The 17,507-nt window shown below is 37.4% G+C and overlaps 3 protein-coding genes across 4 annotated transcripts; 1 reads left to right on the top strand and 2 right to left on the bottom strand.

The window, feature by feature from the left end:
- The first annotated feature begins 741 nt into the window (after positions 1–741).
- LOC140762146 (uncharacterized) lies at positions 742–6,792 on the top strand. Of its 2 annotated transcripts, none has more exons than XM_073099772.1 (11): positions 742–1,291; positions 1,995–2,191; positions 2,967–3,341; positions 3,758–3,841; positions 3,931–4,446; positions 5,031–5,166; positions 5,277–5,439; positions 5,527–5,655; positions 5,733–5,927; positions 6,017–6,128; positions 6,254–6,792. In XM_073099772.1, exons 3-11 carry the CDS (start codon positions 3,077–3,079, stop codon positions 6,295–6,297), a joined length of 1,644 nt encoding a protein of 547 aa, XP_072955873.1. In that variant the 5' UTR covers positions 742–1,291; positions 1,995–2,191; positions 2,967–3,076; the 3' UTR covers positions 6,298–6,792. The 2 variants fall into 2 exon arrangements, with proteins under 2 accessions (XP_072955873.1, XP_072955872.1); XM_073099771.1 differs by having other exon boundaries at positions 743–1,291; positions 1,995–2,151; positions 6,254–6,791.
- Positions 6,793–7,134: 342 nt separating this feature from the next.
- LOC140762145 (protein IMPAIRED IN BABA-INDUCED STERILITY 1-like) lies at positions 7,135–12,572 on the bottom strand. Its single transcript, XM_073099770.1, has 9 exons — positions 11,612–12,572; positions 10,885–11,169; positions 10,486–10,803; positions 9,968–10,195; positions 9,673–9,770; positions 9,077–9,188; positions 8,437–8,916; positions 8,220–8,352; positions 7,135–7,603 (listed from the first exon to the last, which is right to left on the bottom strand). The coding sequence occupies exons 1-9, from the start codon at positions 11,960–11,962 to the stop codon at positions 7,584–7,586; spliced, it is 2,025 nt and encodes a 674-aa protein (XP_072955871.1). The 5' UTR covers positions 11,963–12,572; the 3' UTR covers positions 7,135–7,583.
- Positions 12,573–14,162: 1,590 nt separating this feature from the next.
- On the bottom strand, positions 14,163–17,407 carry LOC140762313 (eukaryotic translation initiation factor 5A-2-like). Its single transcript, XM_073100043.1, has 6 exons — positions 17,250–17,407; positions 17,030–17,161; positions 15,584–15,706; positions 15,444–15,500; positions 15,278–15,352; positions 14,163–14,619 (listed from the first exon to the last, which is right to left on the bottom strand). Exons 2-6 carry the CDS (start codon positions 17,150–17,152, stop codon positions 14,518–14,520), a joined length of 480 nt encoding a protein of 159 aa, XP_072956144.1. The 5' UTR covers positions 17,153–17,161; positions 17,250–17,407; the 3' UTR covers positions 14,163–14,517.
- Between the last annotated feature and the right edge of the window lie 100 nt (positions 17,408–17,507).

Here is a 17,507-nt window from a genome sequence, read left to right as displayed (position 1 = left end):
CAAGTCTTGCTCCCACTTTCACAGACAGACAGCAGCAGCAGCTCATGTAGCCTACCTAAGAGCATTATCATTATATAAGAATGTGGGTGGGAGTATTATTATTATTAGTATGGTGGAATCTGCCTATGATACCAATTAAGTTGCTTTTAAACAACTAATATAATCTCCTTTAATCCATTGTTATTCCCAACTAAGGTTTGGGAACGTTCAAATGTACTCATATTTTCAAAGAAGTTAATAGATTAGTAAATTAGCTTGCAAACTTAGGAAGACATTAAGGATATAAATGTACTTATAGAATAGAGGTTCTTTTAAAATGTACTATTTCAAATTTTGGCCTACAGGGTTTTTTTTGCAATCGAATGGTTAATATATAAAGTACTTTTTTTCTCTTATTTTTAAAAAGAAGTGATGTGATATCTTAACAACTCATGATTAATGTTCTTGATTAATGTGCAGGATGACGACACATTGTTACTTTTATTTTCGATTATTTTTGACACATTAAAAGCAAAATCAAGTAGAAGATGTGAATGTTGTTTGCAAAATGAACTCGAACCAACTTGCCAACTTTAGAGAAATGGGAGGTTCTGCTTTGCATGCTTGTCCCATTTGTATGTAGTAGACCCACCACTGAGTCCTTTTGTCAACTATGAGCCTTTCTTTGATCTTATCTACAATATGAGACGCTAAGGCTTTTGGGTCAGCTAAGTGGCTGTGGATTCGGAGATCTATCACCACATATTTCATCATAAAAAAGAACATATATATTTTTTTTGATCGATTGAGTGCCTCTTGAAATGTTGCGGTACCTGATAGATAGAGACGAGCGGTGCAAAAATAACCTAGTTGCATGCTTTGTAATTTCTATCGCGCTATCTTTGTGCTTACGTGCTTTCTATTGACGCAAAGTTCGTTCTTTTTGGCTTAATTTCATATACTAATCGTCGAATGCGAATAAAAGGATACACATTTAGAGTGGGAAATCCAGTCAAGCGAACTTTGCCTGGTATTTTTGTTAGATTACTGCTCTTTGGGGCATAAATGCAAACAGCCAAGAGGAGTGATGGGAAAGTGAGCGGATAAAAGACGTGGTGGAAGAAGGTTGAAGCGGTGAAGAGATCAAGGTCCTCTGTCGCGTTCCACGTGGAAGGGAGAGGCCATTAGGATTCTATAAGTAGGGAGGAAGTTTTGATTGCTTTCTACTGCTTGTTTTTGGTACTGCCCTCGTCGTCTTCGATCGAAGGAGTTTGAGGAGTCTGGGGATTCGATTCTTCGCCGCCCATCCGATGTAATGTTGATATGCTTCGATTTCTCTCTCTCTCTCTCTCTCTCTCTCTCTCTCTCTATTCCTTCGATCAGAGGAGTTAAATTTCTTCATCCGATCCTTTTTTCCTCGGGAAAAGCATCGTTTTTAAATCGAATTGTTTGCGATTTATACTTTTTCTTAAAATTAAAAATTTTGGTTTTGTTTTGATAAATCTGTCCTCTTTGATTCCTTTTCACGTCTTTGATGTAACTACAGGAGTTGAACTGTGTATTTCAATCGAAATTTTGACTTCCTTTTGAATTACTTAATCCCCATTTGGCTCATGTTAATTTTGTATATTGTAGTTTTGTTTGCTTCTTCTCTCCTCTGGGTCACAATAAAGTCAACCTTTCTAAAATTTAATCCAAAAGTAGAGAAGTTACTATGTTACGATTGATGTAATATGGTTGGACCCTACTGAGCTCTGATAGCTTCTTTCTTATATTCTCTTCTATGGACTGTAGTAATCCAACATGGACTATTCCACCAGTTTGAATTTGATGCCAGCCCACAGAAAAATAAGGTCCCATTCACATCAGTGTGAATTGCCCATATCTTGTCATCTCAGTGGTTGCGTATTCCTGGTTGGGCCATGCTTGAGTTCTTTATTGATTGCTGGAAGACCATGCTATGATAGCTGTCTGTTCCTTAATCTAATTGATATCTGTATCCGGATTATATGCAGTGGAATGCTGGTCCGTGAGTAGTAGACCCCCAGCTGCTTTGCCTGTTCAAGTACCAGAAGAACTTGCCTTTTCCATGTAAAAGGGCATACCTTTTCTGCTATTCCAGCTCCACCTGCTGATTGTTATCAGCTTCTTCTCAGTTTACTTGTCTTTCTGGTAAATATCGGCTAATTGCATGCACATTCTTCCTGGATCTGTAAGTAGTTTGTTATTTGGATCTTGTGCACTTCAAATGATGTTATTTGACTTATTTCTTGATTGTTATGTGATCTTTCTGATATGCTAGTTGATATTTTCTGTTTGTATGTATAATGCTATACTTTTCATGTTTCAACTTGGTAAATTTCTTTGCGGTCATTACTTTTAAGCATTTTTCCAACAAATGAATTCAGCTCGGGGTAGAAAGCAATTGATGGGATCACAAGGAATGATTGTGGCACACTTCTAGCCACATGTGCTAGTTAGTCATCATTTATGAGCCTTCTATAAGCATTGTCAATGCTTTGACTGAAGGTTGGACTTTTCATGTTTTCTCCACAATTTTCCGTTTCTGGTAGGCGAACCTTTTTCCTTTTTTTTTAAATTTATTTTTTAATTTTAGTTTTGGAAGTGTAACTTCTATATAGAAAGAAGCAGAAATCCAGTTAAGTTTCTCTGCTTGGCTCCAAATTATTAGAAGGGATCTAAAGATGTAAAATTCAGTTAAGGTTATTCTTTTGCACGACAAAGATTTGTGTTGCCTCTCCGATTACCAGTAAGGTCATAAACATTTATTAGTTTCAAGCTTAAGAAAGAACATTAGGTCATGCTCTTCATCTTTTGATGTGCCTTTGTGAGCATCATAAATTTGGGTAGTCATTCAGCAATGAATTATTTCTTTAACATCATCTGGTAAGGTTGGTTCTTCATAGACCTTTAGCCATTTTAACTCTTGGAGAGTTCACTAATTGTCTTTGAACATTTTGTGGCAGGTGACTTGCGACCTGTATTTGACAGGTGCTACACCACTTCTTTCCGCGAAGTCAGAATATTGGGAAGTACATTTATTTGTCACTGGGTTGTGTAATTCCATCTCATCATCATGGGTTCCTGTGTATCTACACCAAATGGGAGGCATAAATCACGGAAGTTTTGTCTCAGATCTAGAAAATGCTGTGGAAAGGTTTCTGCATCAGTACCTGATGCACGTACAGTCCAGATCAGTGATGCAGGAAATTGTTTTGCTCGAAGTGAGTTTGTTCATCTGCAAACTTCTGTGACAAGTAGGAGGAAATCTGAGGTTTCAAATTTAGCATTCCATCTCACGCAATTGCAGTGGCACCACACTAAGATGAATGCAGGAAATGGTAATTTCAATGTTACATGAAGCATCAAGGGTTGTCAACTTATCTTAACACGAACTTATATCTGTTTTAGCTCATCAAACATTTAGGTACTTATTATTTCCTGTTGGCTTCCTACATCATGTGGACATGCTTTCGTACATTACATCATTCTAGTGTTGTCCTATGAGAGATGCTAAGCCATAAAGTAACAATGAAATGCATAAAAGGCTATACAGCTAGGTCTTTATTCACCAAATTAAAGAATTGCCCTTTCAGAAGCACTAAATATGTGCTTCCTTTGACGTTTGTATATTCTAGTTACACCAATATATACTTTCATCTACTGTCAACCCTTTTTCTTCTTTTCTTTATTTGATTATGTAATAACATTGTTGCATAGTTACATACTTACGGAGTTGAGTATGTAATGTTTTCAGTGATATGCCAAGAAGAAGCATGGCTTGATTCTGTGGGTATTCTGGAGTCTGATTGTGACGATGATTTCAATAGTGTTAATGGAGGTACCCTGACTATAGAAGCTTATTTGCAAATAATCTTATCAGCTATCTTAACCAGATGGTTACAATATTAACTACTTCATTGCTTGTAGATTTATTCCCAGCTGTAACAAAAGCAAGAGGGTCTCAAAAGTTGCAGTATGAAGATGATTCAGTCATTGTGGTTGATATGCACAAATTTGAGGAACTTCCTGATAATTCTCCAGTCACTCTTGCTGTCGAAGAGTACCTTAAAAGAGATGTAGGTAAAAGTTGGAAGATTTTGAGTGAAGATGAACTCCAAGAATCGAACAGATTGAAAATTAAAAGTCCAGCAGTCTGTGACATTGCTAGTGGAGAAGTTGACAAGGAAGAGCTAAGAATGCAAAACACTGAAAATTTTACAGAAACTGAGGTCGAAGAGTTCTGTTGGAGCTCTGATCGATCAGAATTGGATAGACTTGAGACACAAGGAAATTGTACTCCTCCTCACGTTTCTTCTGCAAACTCAAGTAATAAGATTCAACCATTTCCTAGTGCTAGTGCAGGATATAAAAAGAGAAAATCAGCGGTTATCCAATTTTCTTTAGAAAGGAAATCTTATGATGGACATGAAGCTGCTGAAATTCGTGAGTACATTTCTTCTGGTCTGCCAGCATAAATTGATGTTTTCATAGGAGTCAGTGTATAGATTAAATATATGGAAGCTGTTCAGAAGAATTGTAAGTTCAACTGTACATAATTTGTATCTCGCTTAAGAATGTCTAAGTTGAAAGATCTTTATACCTCTGTTGTTGATATCAGACTTTCAAGAAGTGTCCTGGAAATTTCTATGCTTCTTGATTGTGTAACTGCAGGCTTAAACTTTCCAAGTCATTGAGAGAACATTTTACTGCATGATGCAAATGTTTTGGAACTTTACCTGCAAAGCTCCTTGAATGTTCTGAATCAAAGTTGTAGCCTTTTGTTTAGTATAGTGAATCTTACCTTGCTGGTTGCTAGCTCATATATTGAATATTTGAATCTTCTACGGTTGGGATGTGCAAAAACTGCATCTAGCAGCTTCTCACATTTGTTCTTTTCATCCTTCTCTTTAGATGTTGTTTAATAAATACTTTTTTGTATGGTGTTTTCTGGTTTGAATGCATCTTATTCATATTTATAAATTCTTCTTAATTTTAAACTAAGGTGATGTTAAGCGTTATCTATGTAGGTTATTCCACTAGATACTTGTATCATCCTAGAGCAGGGATACTGGTTCCTTGGTCACCAGGGGAGGAACCAAAACAAAGATGTTGGTCCATTCTTGAACCTTCATCCTTCAAACTTTGTGGAGATAACTACTTCAGGCAAGAGTATACCAAATTAAAACCACACTCATATATTTATACTGCTTTAATTTCTAAACTTTGCCTTCTCGGTTAATGTGTTCCCCTGAATCTTTTTTCTTTCTGTGCAGAGATAAGAATAAATCTCATGCTCCTGATTATTCACCATATATTTCAATAGGCATAGATATGCTTTTGTGTCGGCAGGAAATAAATCACCCTGCTCAACATATTGAGCTTCCACCTGTGAAGACTCACAAGAAATTTCCTTCATTGTTTATTGTAAATATTCAGGTACTGTCCACGCTTCTAGTTCCATGGACTACTAATATATTACATATACCTGTTTAGTATGTAATGATATTGTGTTGCTTTGGGCAGAAACCTACTTATCCTGCATCAATTTTTCTTGGAAATAGCAAGGGTGGAGGATCAAGTCAGGTTTTATATTTTGAAATATCAGAAAATTTTGACAAAGAGATTGCTCCTAAATTTGATGACAGCGTTCAAGTAAGTTGTTTGTTAGCCTAATTTACATAGTTTCACAAATCTCCAATGATTTTGTGAATTTACTTGGTATTCTGCAGAGACTTGTGAATGATGAAATAGAAAAGGTTAAAGGATTTCCACTAGATTTATGTGTTCCTTATAGAGAATGTTTGAAAATAATGACTGGATTGGTAAAACCAGAGGATATGCATGCAAGTGCAGCAGAAAGCAAGCTCGTATGCGCTTACAATGAAAAGCCAGTCCTTTTGTGCCTGCAGCACAATATTTACATGGTAAGAATCACTTGATCCTCTTCTCACTTCAATTGAAAGTGTTAGAAGTTTGATAATTTTCATCTCCTCATATGCTGGTTAAAAAGCAGGCTTCAAAGGTCAACATTGATATACATCGCTTTAGCTACATACCAAGGAAAGTGCTTGAAGCATTTCGAGAATGTATGAAGCATGGTCTACTTGACCTTTTTAACCATTCAGGTACTATGTAGTTGATACAGGCACAAAAGCATCTTCCTACTGGCCTTCACGACATAATTCTTTTAATCACTTGTCTTCAGTATTAACAATTTATTTGCGAGCTCACTGTGGGCAAATTAATACAGGCATAAAAGCCGGAGGAACTACCGGAGCGTGTTGTGTTGTGTGAGGTTGAACAAGAACGGACTTTGTTGATCATGGACAGATACAATGCTCTTGGCATCTGATGATCATTAAGAAAAGAAGCTAATTAGATTCCTCGCCTTGAGACGAAGTTAACATGAGCAGACGTGATTGCCAGAGCTAACCTGCCTTCTTGCCTTCAAAAGACCAGGTTGCCTGAAAGAAATAAAGCTCTGCACCTGACCTCCTCAATGTAAAGATCTGATAATAATGTAGGTACTTGTTGGTCAATTCATTTAGAGAAATTAACTTGTACATTCAAGTGGCAGATTGATTCTTCCTACCCATAGCCAATAATTTTAGCTCACTCAGCTAATAATGTGCTTGCTGTTACTCTTCCAGTAACGGGAATGACATCATAAACCAGTGAAGCAAGTTCTGTTTGGAATAAATCTGATTGAGTTACCATTTTGGTACTTTTGTTATAAAATTTTGCAGTATCTTGAGCTCCACTTAGTAAATTTGATTGCGAGCCACCCGTGGTTACATTTGCACAAATTACTCCAATTATTTTTATAGATTTCCCTCCCTGTATGATGCAGATTTACCGACGGTGCAAATGAATACTCAAAGTGGCAAAATCCTTTCTATAAGAACAAGCTACTATGGAAAGTACTAATAATCTATCAAGTAGGTAGTTTGCTCTATTGTAGTATAAAACAACATGGTGCAATTTGTGATATATAGTGTAATGGCACATCTCACAAAGTAGAATTGCCTGTTTATATGGACAGAACTCTGTGTCTTCTAGGAGTTGTCAATGCGTTGATATAAGAGTACTTGGTATGTTAGCAGCATCCATTTGGTCACATGAAGCATAATGAGGAAAAACAAGTGCTATGTAACTCTATACATCTGATATACACACAGGCATGGCTTCCTTTTGAGCCACTAATTAGAGCATAAAAACATTTCAACATTTTGGTGCAATGAATTCATTTCTAAGTCTCCATGCTTTCAAGCTAGCTGCAAACTCGAAGACTTAGATGACTCATTCCACATCTGCCACTCGGTTGACATCGACAGGGCGATTCAGCCATCAGTCATGTAAGAAACATCCAAAGAATTTTAGTGCGAACATTCAAAGAATTTTACTCATGCTTGATGATTACTGATACGGAAAAGAAAATTTTATGTGCAGCACTTGGGAAACATTTCTTCCTAATCTGAATATTTGTTTTCTGCCAAGCTTGGTAAAACTTCCAAGTGCTCTTTCCAGTGATCTTCTTACAACATCTACTTCAAGTAGTCAAAGATGGCAAATCTAAGCTCTTACTGGCCTTGCTTTCTCCCTGCCAAGGTAGAAAGAACGAGGATATCTCTCAAAGAAAGACAAGCCAGAACTCGAATGCTAAATAATGAGCATGAAGCAAAGTTAAGAATGGAAATCTTGATAATTAACAAATTATTCAAGCAAATCATGCCAAAGAAAAATATCTGTACATCATAACAGTCGATATCACAGAGCACAGCAATCTCAGATCCCAAATAGTTGAAGAATTACCATTTATTCAGGACGATACTTGATAGCATTAGAAGGGACAAGATAGAAGGTAAAAGAAAGTTCAACTTCAGCTATGAGAGAAAAGTATCACATAATATTAATCCAAATTGATGCTATCCTGGACCCTTGGTGAAGGATATCTCGGTTAGATTGAAGGATCAACAATAACAGATAGAGATACTTCAGCAATTGGATAAGTACACTATAGGAACCGAACTTGAGAGAATCAAAAGAAGAGTTGAATGACCTTCTGATGAAGAATTTGAACACATCCTCTTCTAAGTACACAATCTTAAATAAATGCATCATTAGAAATTTAGTAGATTGAAAAAATGGCCTAGTTAAGATTTACATTGACAAATAATTTAACCCATATTGAGTATAGTATGTAAGGTTGACTTTACCTCTTTGGAACCATGATCTGCGAGCAGCTTGTCGGATCTGCCTTTCATGCTTCTGTAGAAGTTCATCAACCTTACCAGATTGAGAGAGTAGAGGACCTGAGTACTCGACTCTGTCACCTTGATCTCGGTAAGTCTGGCATCAGTGGAAAGAGTTTAGGCACTAACAAAATAATAAGTCTGGAAGAAGATTAAATGGTAGGTTTTACTGAACCAATACCAGAATACTGCTCTTGGATGATATTGCATTTTTCTTATATTTTGCTTCCACTGAGGAATTAAATGAGTCTCGGAGGTCAGTTTGTTTCCATTGCTTCAGCATTGCTTGCTTTGCAATCTCATATGGTTTGTGACTTTTAGAATCAGAAGAAGCATGTCTAAATCCTTGACCCTTCAACTCGAAAGTACTTTTAGTTTGTGACACGCTTGGTGGATCTGCTGTCATTGAAGTGTTTTTTCTTGAGCTGGATCTGGCATGAGGTTTGCCATAGGATAGCTCCTCTTTTGGTTTCTTTGCCCATGCAAAGCCAGTAGAAGCAGAGATGAGCAAGGGTCCTGAGAAAGTATGATCTCCTTGGCGCTCATCTGGGGGTTTGATTGTTGGCAGAGGTTGCAAATCAACAATTAGTCTACCTTCACCATGTACTCTAGAAAGATCTCGCTTTACACCACTGTTACTATCTTGATGACTAATATACTCCTATAAGAAGGAAAAAGGTTATTTTCTTAAATCACGAGGAAAGAAGATAATATGTGACGACTTCTACTGCTTAGACAAGTCTTCTTGAAGTGTAAGATAAGAAAACTTAACAGAAACTTAATTGAGAAAAAAAGAAAAAAAGAGAATGTGAGAGAGAAACCTGGTGCTGAGATGCTTTATGACCTGGTCCCTTTGATTCTTGTGAAATTCTGTATGCTCTTGAAGGTCTTCTTGTTGCTTCTACACCACGAGTTCTGCTGCCACCCCTTCTCCTGCAAATGATAACACAAACTACATAAAATCTGCACAAAAAAAAGGACGTACTATGATGAGGTCAGGTAATGCTTCCATCTCTTTTACTTATTTGCTTATTTTGAGAAACAAAAATTGATCTATCTTTGACAGTAATCACAGTTCTAATGGACATCTAACAGTATAAATATCTGTTAATGCTGTTGCTTTATTGTAGTCCCTCTACTCTGCAGCATAATAGGGATGACTCTAGCAGATTAAAAGGAATTGTATCTGCAGAAAGTCAAGGATTCATCAATATCTCATAAGAAGAAGAAAAAAAAAAGGTTCCATCAATATTTAGTTTACCAGGTATAAAATTTATAAGCCTGGATTTTCTTGTAAAGGATGTGCATCAGATAAACCCACATTAGAAATAGATGGTTTCGAGGCACTTATGTAAAAGTAGAAACCAATTTGTTGAGCTTTGTGTGGTGCATCATAAGTAATATAGGTAAAACTAACCTCCGTGAATCCTCCCGGAATTTTGCATCGATCTCCTTGTTAGGTGGGTATTTTGGCAAGCTAGATGGATCGGATGCATGTGGCTTTGTCATGAAATACTGAACAAGAATAAGGTTAAACATTGTAGCATAAAAACTTGAGAATTCAGGATATGCCAAAACTAGTTGAAATAATGGAACAACCATAAATGGGAAAACTAATTAATTAATCTCATACGAGTGGAACACTCAGTATGATATCTGAAGTGTGATGCCAGGAGCCACGAGGCAAGCTAGTATTTCTGTGGTATAGTTACCTCAGATGCAAGAGCAGCTGAGGCTGTTCCACGCTTAGAAGGTTCAATAGATAAAAGAACTTGCAATAATCTGAAGGCACTTTCAGGTAAATATTTGAACGTCTCACTAAGGCAGTTCTGATAAGGCTGCTGAGGCTTGAAAACAGCTGCATGGGACGACTTAGACTTCCGCCAATATTCATCTGGTGGGGATCCACAGAGCTTAAAAATCTTATGTATTTGTTCAACCTGTATCAAATTAACTTGACATTATCATGGATTGGATACTGTCCAGAAACAGAACCTTCAAGTAAATACACAGATGATTGATGCACCTAGAAAGCACTATACTTGCATATAGTTTCTTAATCTTTGTTCCGGTTATTTTCTCTTTTATTTTATCAGTTCAGAAACTTGTTCTTTCACAATGCTGAATCATGTAATTGTTCTTCTCGACCCTAAGAAAAGCACATGTTATCAAAAGAAAGGAACAACGAAAGACGGTACACAAAGTATCATCTTATAACTATCGTGATCACCTCAGTTCTTCCTTGTAAGATAGGCTTTCCTCGAAACAATTCTGCAAAGACACAACCAACACTCCACAGATCTACAGATGCTCCATAGTCAGTCGAACCCAACAATAGTTCAGGTGGGCGATACCATAGCGTCACGACTCGACTAGTCAATGGATGCTTCTGACCAGGTGTAAAGAAGTTTGCTAAGCCAAAGTCAGCTATCTTCAGATTTCCCTCATTGTTGATTAGCAAGTTGGCACACTTGAGGTCACGATGCATGATTCCGCGTGAATGGCAATGTTCCAATCCAGATAGTAATTGGTGCATATAGCACTTGACCTACATTGCATCAAACAGAGTAAATTTCCTGCCGACTAATCCAATTCTTTGTACAGGTCACTTGCAAGAACATAAACAAACCTGAGACTCACTGAAACTGATATCAGGACAAGAAGACAAGCCTGCAAGATCATGCTCCATATATTCAAAGACAAGATATATGCTACATGATAATCGAGAAGTGATCAACCCCTCCAACTTTACAATATTTGGATGGTCAAGCCTGCGGAGGATCTGAATTTCTCGTGCCATGAATCTAACACTCTCTGGCTCAAAATTGTCAAATCGAACCTTCTTGAGGGCGACTATCTTTCCCGTGTCAAGCTCACGTGCTCTAAACACAGTACTATAAGTACCTTGGCCAATCTTCACATGCATTTGACATTATATAAGATCATGTTAGAAAATTCACCATTCAAAGTAATGCAAATAGAAATGCTCACTAGGGGAAGCTACATGTTGAGTTCAAGAACAGCAAAACAAGATGCATGCACAATTCAATAAGCAAACTTATCTCTCAAATATTTGCAATAAACTAGGATTTGATAGACACATTTTTATGTGAAACAAAACGTCATACACGATACATGCACAATCACACCTCTATTAATTCTTTCTAATTCTTACAAAATTATGCAGAACAGAAGTACTCGAAAAAGAACACCGATGCATCAACCAATAAATGGGCAGTGCAATGCTCAAGCTTCTTGGGCTCCGAATCATTTATCTGATCAGGATATCATCTCAAAAAACCATCGCACCCCAAATCAAAATCAAACATCATGCTGGCTATTAATTATTTTATTACCTTCTCCAATTTCTCAAAGGAGTCGGCTTTCAGCGGCACCCATCCCTGAATTGCCTCTCCGGCGACCGCACTTAGCCAAGAAGGCCACCCTGCGGCGATCTGCTCCCCCTCTATATACCTATGCAAACTCCCCAGCCGCGAGCTCACCGAGCTAGCGCCATTGGAGCTCACCTTCCCCGACTCCCCGGACTCGCTGCGATCGACGAACTCATAATTCCCGAGCCGCGGCCGATTCCACAGCGACGACGATGCGAGAATGATCTCCCCCGACGTCTCAAGATTCCCCGAGAGGCCCGAGGAGTCGAAGGCCGGCGTCACAGGCGCCGCCTTCTTCGACGCGACGCACCCCATGCCGGCCTACGGCTCCTCTACGGAAGACCGGAGAATTACGAGAGGTGGAGGGGATCCCACAAAGACCCAGATGAGGAAACGGGTGGAGACGAACAGGGAAGCCCAGGAAAGAGAGGAAGAATAGGTGAAACAGGGGATCCAGGAAGGCAAAAAAAAAAACCCCCTAAAAATAGAATAAAAATGCCATCTTTACTCTCCTTTCCTTCTTATCTCCTTTACCCTTTTGTTCCCGTCCACCTTGCGATGATTCACAATCCTGCTCTTCTACGTAATGGCCTTCTTCCACCTCTCCGCGAGATAAGCGGGGAATGGAGGGATGGAGTGGGAATTTTTTGCAACGAATCCACCCCCGACCTTTACGCGGGAACAGTTGCTCATTGGATCAGCTAGCCGTTATTTTAAATCAAGAAACAAAGATTAAAAAAAAAAATATTGGATTTTCTTGGTAATAAACACCAAGGACCCATCTACTCCTAGACTGGATTTGTCATCATTTCACCTCTCTTTTATTTCTCCTCTCTTCTTACGGATTGGGTTATGGTGGTGGGAGAGGATTAAAAAAGGATCCTTGTCTCCATTGAAATGGCCATTTGGGAGACTTGGTGTTGAACCCCTCAAACACGAAGAGGTCCCATAGACCATAGACCATAGATTTATAAGATACAGAGTCCATTGCATAGACCACAGAACCGAATATTAATGGTGGGTTCCATCTTGCCTCTTGAGTTTTTACGCCAAATCTATTGAGTGAAGCAAGTGGGTATTTTTGTTTCATACTAAATAAAGAGATTAATCCTTCTCAATATATATATATATATATACCAAATAATTAAACTAATCTTCTTTCTAATAAATAAATTGCATTGGATTTAAACTATGCATATAGTGATAAACATGATGTTATTGTTCTTTTTATGTTGAGTTGGATTGTGTCCTATTATTCTACAGCTAGAAATTTATTGACATAAATTCTCTTATTTCTCTCTCTATATAATATCAAATTTGACCAGAAGAAAAAAAAAACACTACAGAACAAATCCTACCAACTTTAGCACGTGCACCTCTTCTGCTTCTCGGAGCAGAGGAGCTTTAGCACGTGATAGTGCACTCTTTACTATTCTGCTTTCTTGTATTTATTTATTATATATATATATATATATATACTTCAGTTAAAGAGTTATTAGGGAGCAATGTTGACTGGCATGATCGAAGTATTGCAAGCCATCATTTCAACTCAAAATCTCCTAATTTAATTAACTGACATTTCAGAGGGATTCCAGATGATGGAATTAATCCTCTTAACATTTATAAACCTTTTCTTATTAATGGCGCAAAATTAATGTCATTTTAATGCTGCAACCACAATTTTGAAGCATGATTAGTCACTAATAAATGCAAGTGGGGACGACTAAAAAGATAGTAGAGAGCTTAAATTTCTGGTCTAATTAGGACTCTCAATGGCTACTACTCACCTAAACCAACTGCTTGGTGGATAACCTCACCAACTTTGCCAAAAGCTATTGTGATGTTATTTAAAGAAGTTGACATAATTATGACAAGGGTTGGTGGGGAAACACAACACTTATCTTGGAGGATTAAGTAAGGCCTTGAAGGATATATGGAACATGTATGATTTTACTAACTTTCTACTAGTGCACTCATAAATGCAAATGAGAGTGAGTAATAGAGTGGTTGAGCTGAATAATATGACATGTTAACGTCCGATTAAATGTTGTCATGATGCATATAAATTAAATGTTGTCATGATGCATATAAATCAAAGGAAGTAGTTGACTAGATATGGGCAGAAGTATCGTCCCTTTCCAATTACAATTGATTTCTTGGAGGTTTTGAAAAGGATTGTGGAAAAGCTAACATAGTTGTTGATAAGTTGTCCAACTGAAGGAGAATCCAGTCTGAATAATTTTAGTATTTTGTATGATGCTTTTGGTATCCTACTGTCCTTCCTGAATGACTTTCAGGTCAGTTGTCACTTGTCACCCATTATTTCCTTGCAATAAGAGAAATAGGCAGAGAAAGGAGATCGGAAAAAAAAAAAAGAACCCGAAAAGAGATGAAAAGAATGTTAAAAATATAACATCCAGGCATTTCCTATAGTTTGGAACAAACTAAAGTACACTGTCCAAACTTTTAATAAACCAAAGGAAGAGATCAACAAAGTAGATTTTATTTGAGTAACCATCCTTAGAATAGACTGCATCTCATGACTACTATAAAACACACCAAAAGCCAACAACTGAATCCACAATAGGTTTTGGTTGCAAACATTCAAGACAATAATGGCAATATATTTCTTTCCTCCGCGAATAATAAACCATCAACAACAAAAAGGGGGATAGTACATAGCAGTGGAAAAGCTCAAAGAAAAGCAAAAAAAAAAAAAAATCATTTGAGTTTGCAATCTTTTGCAGCATAAGTAATTTGACATGTAGTTCCACTTAAAGCCCTGTCGGAATGACCCATAAATGATTGCAGCTGAGAATTTTGATCAGTTCAAGCCAAGGAAAGCATGACGGATATCGCAGGCCCAAAATCTACTTGGGCCCAATATCCTTCAGTGCACAGATCTGTTCTTCACCCATGGCAGACATCACAGTCACCACCAGATCTTTTCCTTCTGCAAATCCATCCTTGATCTGCACCCAAGTAGCATATTGACAGAAGATCTTGTTAATCGTCTAAAAAATTCTGAGACTAGAGTAAGAAATATAATTATATATCTACTGGCCAATGGATGGTGCAGGTTATTTCCCTTCTTTCAGGACTTAAATCAGATGAGGTGAATTAAAAGTCAAATGAGTTGAACACAATCTACATATGTGCATAAAGTAAGTCATCTCATCACCAAGCCACCAAGTCGTAATATAGTTTCACCAAACAATACGACAGTATTAATATTCACTACTTAACTCAAATAATTTATAAGTTAATGTGTCCCAATGCTAGGGAGCTATGACTGAAACAAGGCCTTCTTTCAACTGTTACAATTGTTTAACAGGAAATACTCAGCTAAAATGATAACATACTCCCAGTTTCTCTAATTCCAAAATTCACCTGCTTATATCATCATCATCTATTCTCAAATTGTTTCTCTCGTGCTTGCTGTGTTTTTGAGATTCAATAAGTAAATATCTCCAACTACCTTACACCATCTCACTCCCATAATGTTCTACAGTATACCTTAGTTCTTCACTTGAAATATAGATCCCATTTGAGTGGTCCTAATATTTATAAAATAACAGGGCATTGTAACATAATAAATATGGGGGTAAGAAGATAAACTGGATAACTTACCTGAGCAAGCAAAGACTCATCAGTTGGAAGCCTCAGATCATCTTTGGTGTTACCATTTTCAGTGAGCAGACTCAACTGTGATACAAATTTTTTAAAAAAAGAAAATTAATGGCGTATATAAAATCAAAACCAACAGAAAAGAGCAGTTGAAACAATTTAAACATACAAATCCATCCTCTGCAATGTCAATCAGCTGATAATCAGTGCGATTAACATGGGGAACCTGTGAAATATAGATAAACTTTTATATCCTGGTGAATATCAGGGATCAAATAGACAGTTTAATAGCAATTTGTAACACTGTACATCACAGTTGTGGGATGAGGGCACAATATCTTCAAGCTTTTTTGCAGTAAAGATATCTATGGCAACGAAGTGGCATTTTGCATGTCCATGTTTCCCAGTCTTGGAAGTTGAAACCTCCACAACCTGGAATAGCAATTAAGAGTAGCATCATAAAGGGTCAAACAAAGAAAATGACAGACAAGGGAGGAATAGTTGAACATGAGAACACGTTAGATAGGGATTTATCATCACGAAGAAAATCATGGCTCTGGAATCTTAATAGATATAACTTGTCTAATTGTAAATGTTGCGGATAGAAACATGTTTGGCTTCTTTCTCTACAATCAAATCACTTCCCAGTTTCAAAATTGAAGAAAACTTGCTTTCATTTTCAATTGGTTGTTAGTGCATCAGAAGGACCTTTCCCATGGAATAAACATAAATGCAACTGAAAACAATTTGGTGGTGTTTTTCTCGCACATATGGGATACTTATTTATGAATTATGTCTCAATTAAATACGTTTTTATAATCAAATGATCATTTGTATACATTGTGGTTAAATCTTGCTTGGGGTAAATCATGTGACCAACTATGCACAAATTTTATCACAGATGAAGGAGTGCGATAAAATTATGCACAAAATACCCTCCTCTATACCAAACCCCTTTCCACTTTCCATTTTTTCCACCAACATGGAAAAATTTTATCCCGATTTCTATTAACAAAAATGACCAAAATAACCCCCTCTATAGCTAAAGTACTTGAGATCCATTAAAAACAACTAGCAAGAATCATCCTCTTTATATTGCCTTATTGACTATACATATTCATAGTTTAGTAACTAAACACAAATTCTTACGTAAACTTATTCAAGGTAATCATTATAATTTTATCTAAATTTTACAACTAAATAATAAAACTGGAGTAAAGTAATAGATGTACCTAATTTGCATTTAAGAGGTGCACATAAAGCTGTCCTAAACTAAACCAATGGAAGTGATGCCAAACATATTTTGAAACAAATGGAAGTAAAGTTAGTACGAAAAATAACAGTGAAAAGAGAGAAACAAAAAATCAATGATAAGAAGACCCAAAATTTCCAGTGTCTTTGTTCTTGTCTGGATAAATGAAATACTGAAAATAATTTGCTTTCCTTGGTTGCTAACTGGACTCACATGTAAAATCCCAATAAATCTAGGAATCAATGGCATTATAGATACGTAATTTAACGAGATGAGGATAATCTCCACTGACAACACTATTAAATGGGGCAAAAATAAATCTAATCACACAAAAGACTTCACAATCCATACAAAGCACTAACGTATCATCTGATCATGGGTCTATAGAACACTCAAACAACGAGAAATGGAACGCTCACCACGAAACAAGAGGAGGAATCGACGCTAGAAATGAGTCAATAGAGCAAAGAACAAAAAGAGATCGGATCGACTCGAGACAAAACCTTGCAAGGCCTCCCCTTTATCACAATGTACCCATTCTTCCGGATCGTCCCAGCCTGCTGCGGGTACGTCTTCGACGCTCCCGCGTCGGCCTTCGACTCGAAGTGGTGCTCCTCGTCGGACATGATCGATACCTGATATCCAAACATCGACAAGAACAATAGTTTAGTATCAGATCGACAAACCCACGGATCGATCATTCGAGGTAGTTCTAAGGTTTACCTGAGGCAAATTGGTCGGCGAAGACAGTGAGAGAAAGCGGTGACCGTATCCCAATTCCCAAGAGCTCGAAAGGGATGGATGGAGCAAGCTAGGTTACCATGAACTCGATCCGAAGAAGACGGTGGATTAGGCATACACGTGGACGGTGGATCTTTTGCAGCCCAATAACTCAAGGCCCATCAAGCCCAACTCCCGTGCATTATACTCTTAACCACTTACCTGAAGGTTAATTGTGGAAATATTCATTGCAAAAGCGTA

Source organism: Typha angustifolia, chromosome 7 (genome assembly GCF_048772165.1).
Source record: "Typha angustifolia cultivar Huaian chromosome 7, ASM4877216v1, whole genome shotgun sequence".
In the NCBI taxonomy this organism is placed as follows: domain Eukaryota; kingdom Viridiplantae; phylum Streptophyta; class Magnoliopsida; order Poales; family Typhaceae; genus Typha; species Typha angustifolia.
This window is presented reverse-complemented; position numbering and strand designations above follow the sequence as displayed.

What these genes read in the sequence shown, in the direction of transcription:
- LOC140762146 (XM_073099772.1), top strand. Translation starts at nt 3,077, where the DNA reads ATGGGTTCCTGTGTATCTACACCAAATGGGAGGCATAAATCACGGAAG. An exon ending in TGTGGAGATAACTACTTCAG is followed by an intron (nt 5,167 to 5,276) that starts GCAAGAGTATAC and finishes CTTTCTGTGCAG; the next exon opens with AGATAAGAATAAATCTCATG. An exon ending in TGACCTTTTTAACCATTCAG is followed by an intron (nt 6,129 to 6,253) that starts GTACTATGTAGT and finishes AAATTAATACAG; the next exon opens with GCATAAAAGCCGGAGGAACT.
- LOC140762145 (XM_073099770.1), bottom strand. Translation starts at nt 11,962, where the DNA reads ATGGGGTGCGTCGCGTCGAAGAAGGCGGCGCCTGTGACGCCGGCCTTC. An exon ending in TTCCGGGAGGATTCACGGAG is followed by an intron (nt 9,189 to 9,672) that starts GTTAGTTTTACC and finishes TATCATTTGCAG; the next exon opens with GAGAAGGGGTGGCAGCAGAA. An exon ending in ATAAAGCATCTCAGCACCAG is followed by an intron (nt 8,917 to 9,076) that starts GTTTCTCTCTCA and finishes TCCTTCTTATAG; the next exon opens with GAGTATATTAGTCATCAAGA.
- LOC140762313 (XM_073100043.1), bottom strand. Translation starts at nt 17,152, where the DNA reads ATGTCCGACGAGGAGCACCACTTCGAGTCGAAGGCCGACGCGGGAGCG. An exon ending in CCTCATCCCACAACTGTGAT is followed by an intron (nt 15,501 to 15,583) that starts GTACAGTGTTAC and finishes TATATTTCACAG; the next exon opens with GTTCCCCATGTTAATCGCAC. An exon ending in ACATTGCAGAGGATGGATTT is followed by an intron (nt 15,353 to 15,443) that starts GTATGTTTAAAT and finishes TTTGTATCACAG; the next exon opens with TTGAGTCTGCTCACTGAAAA.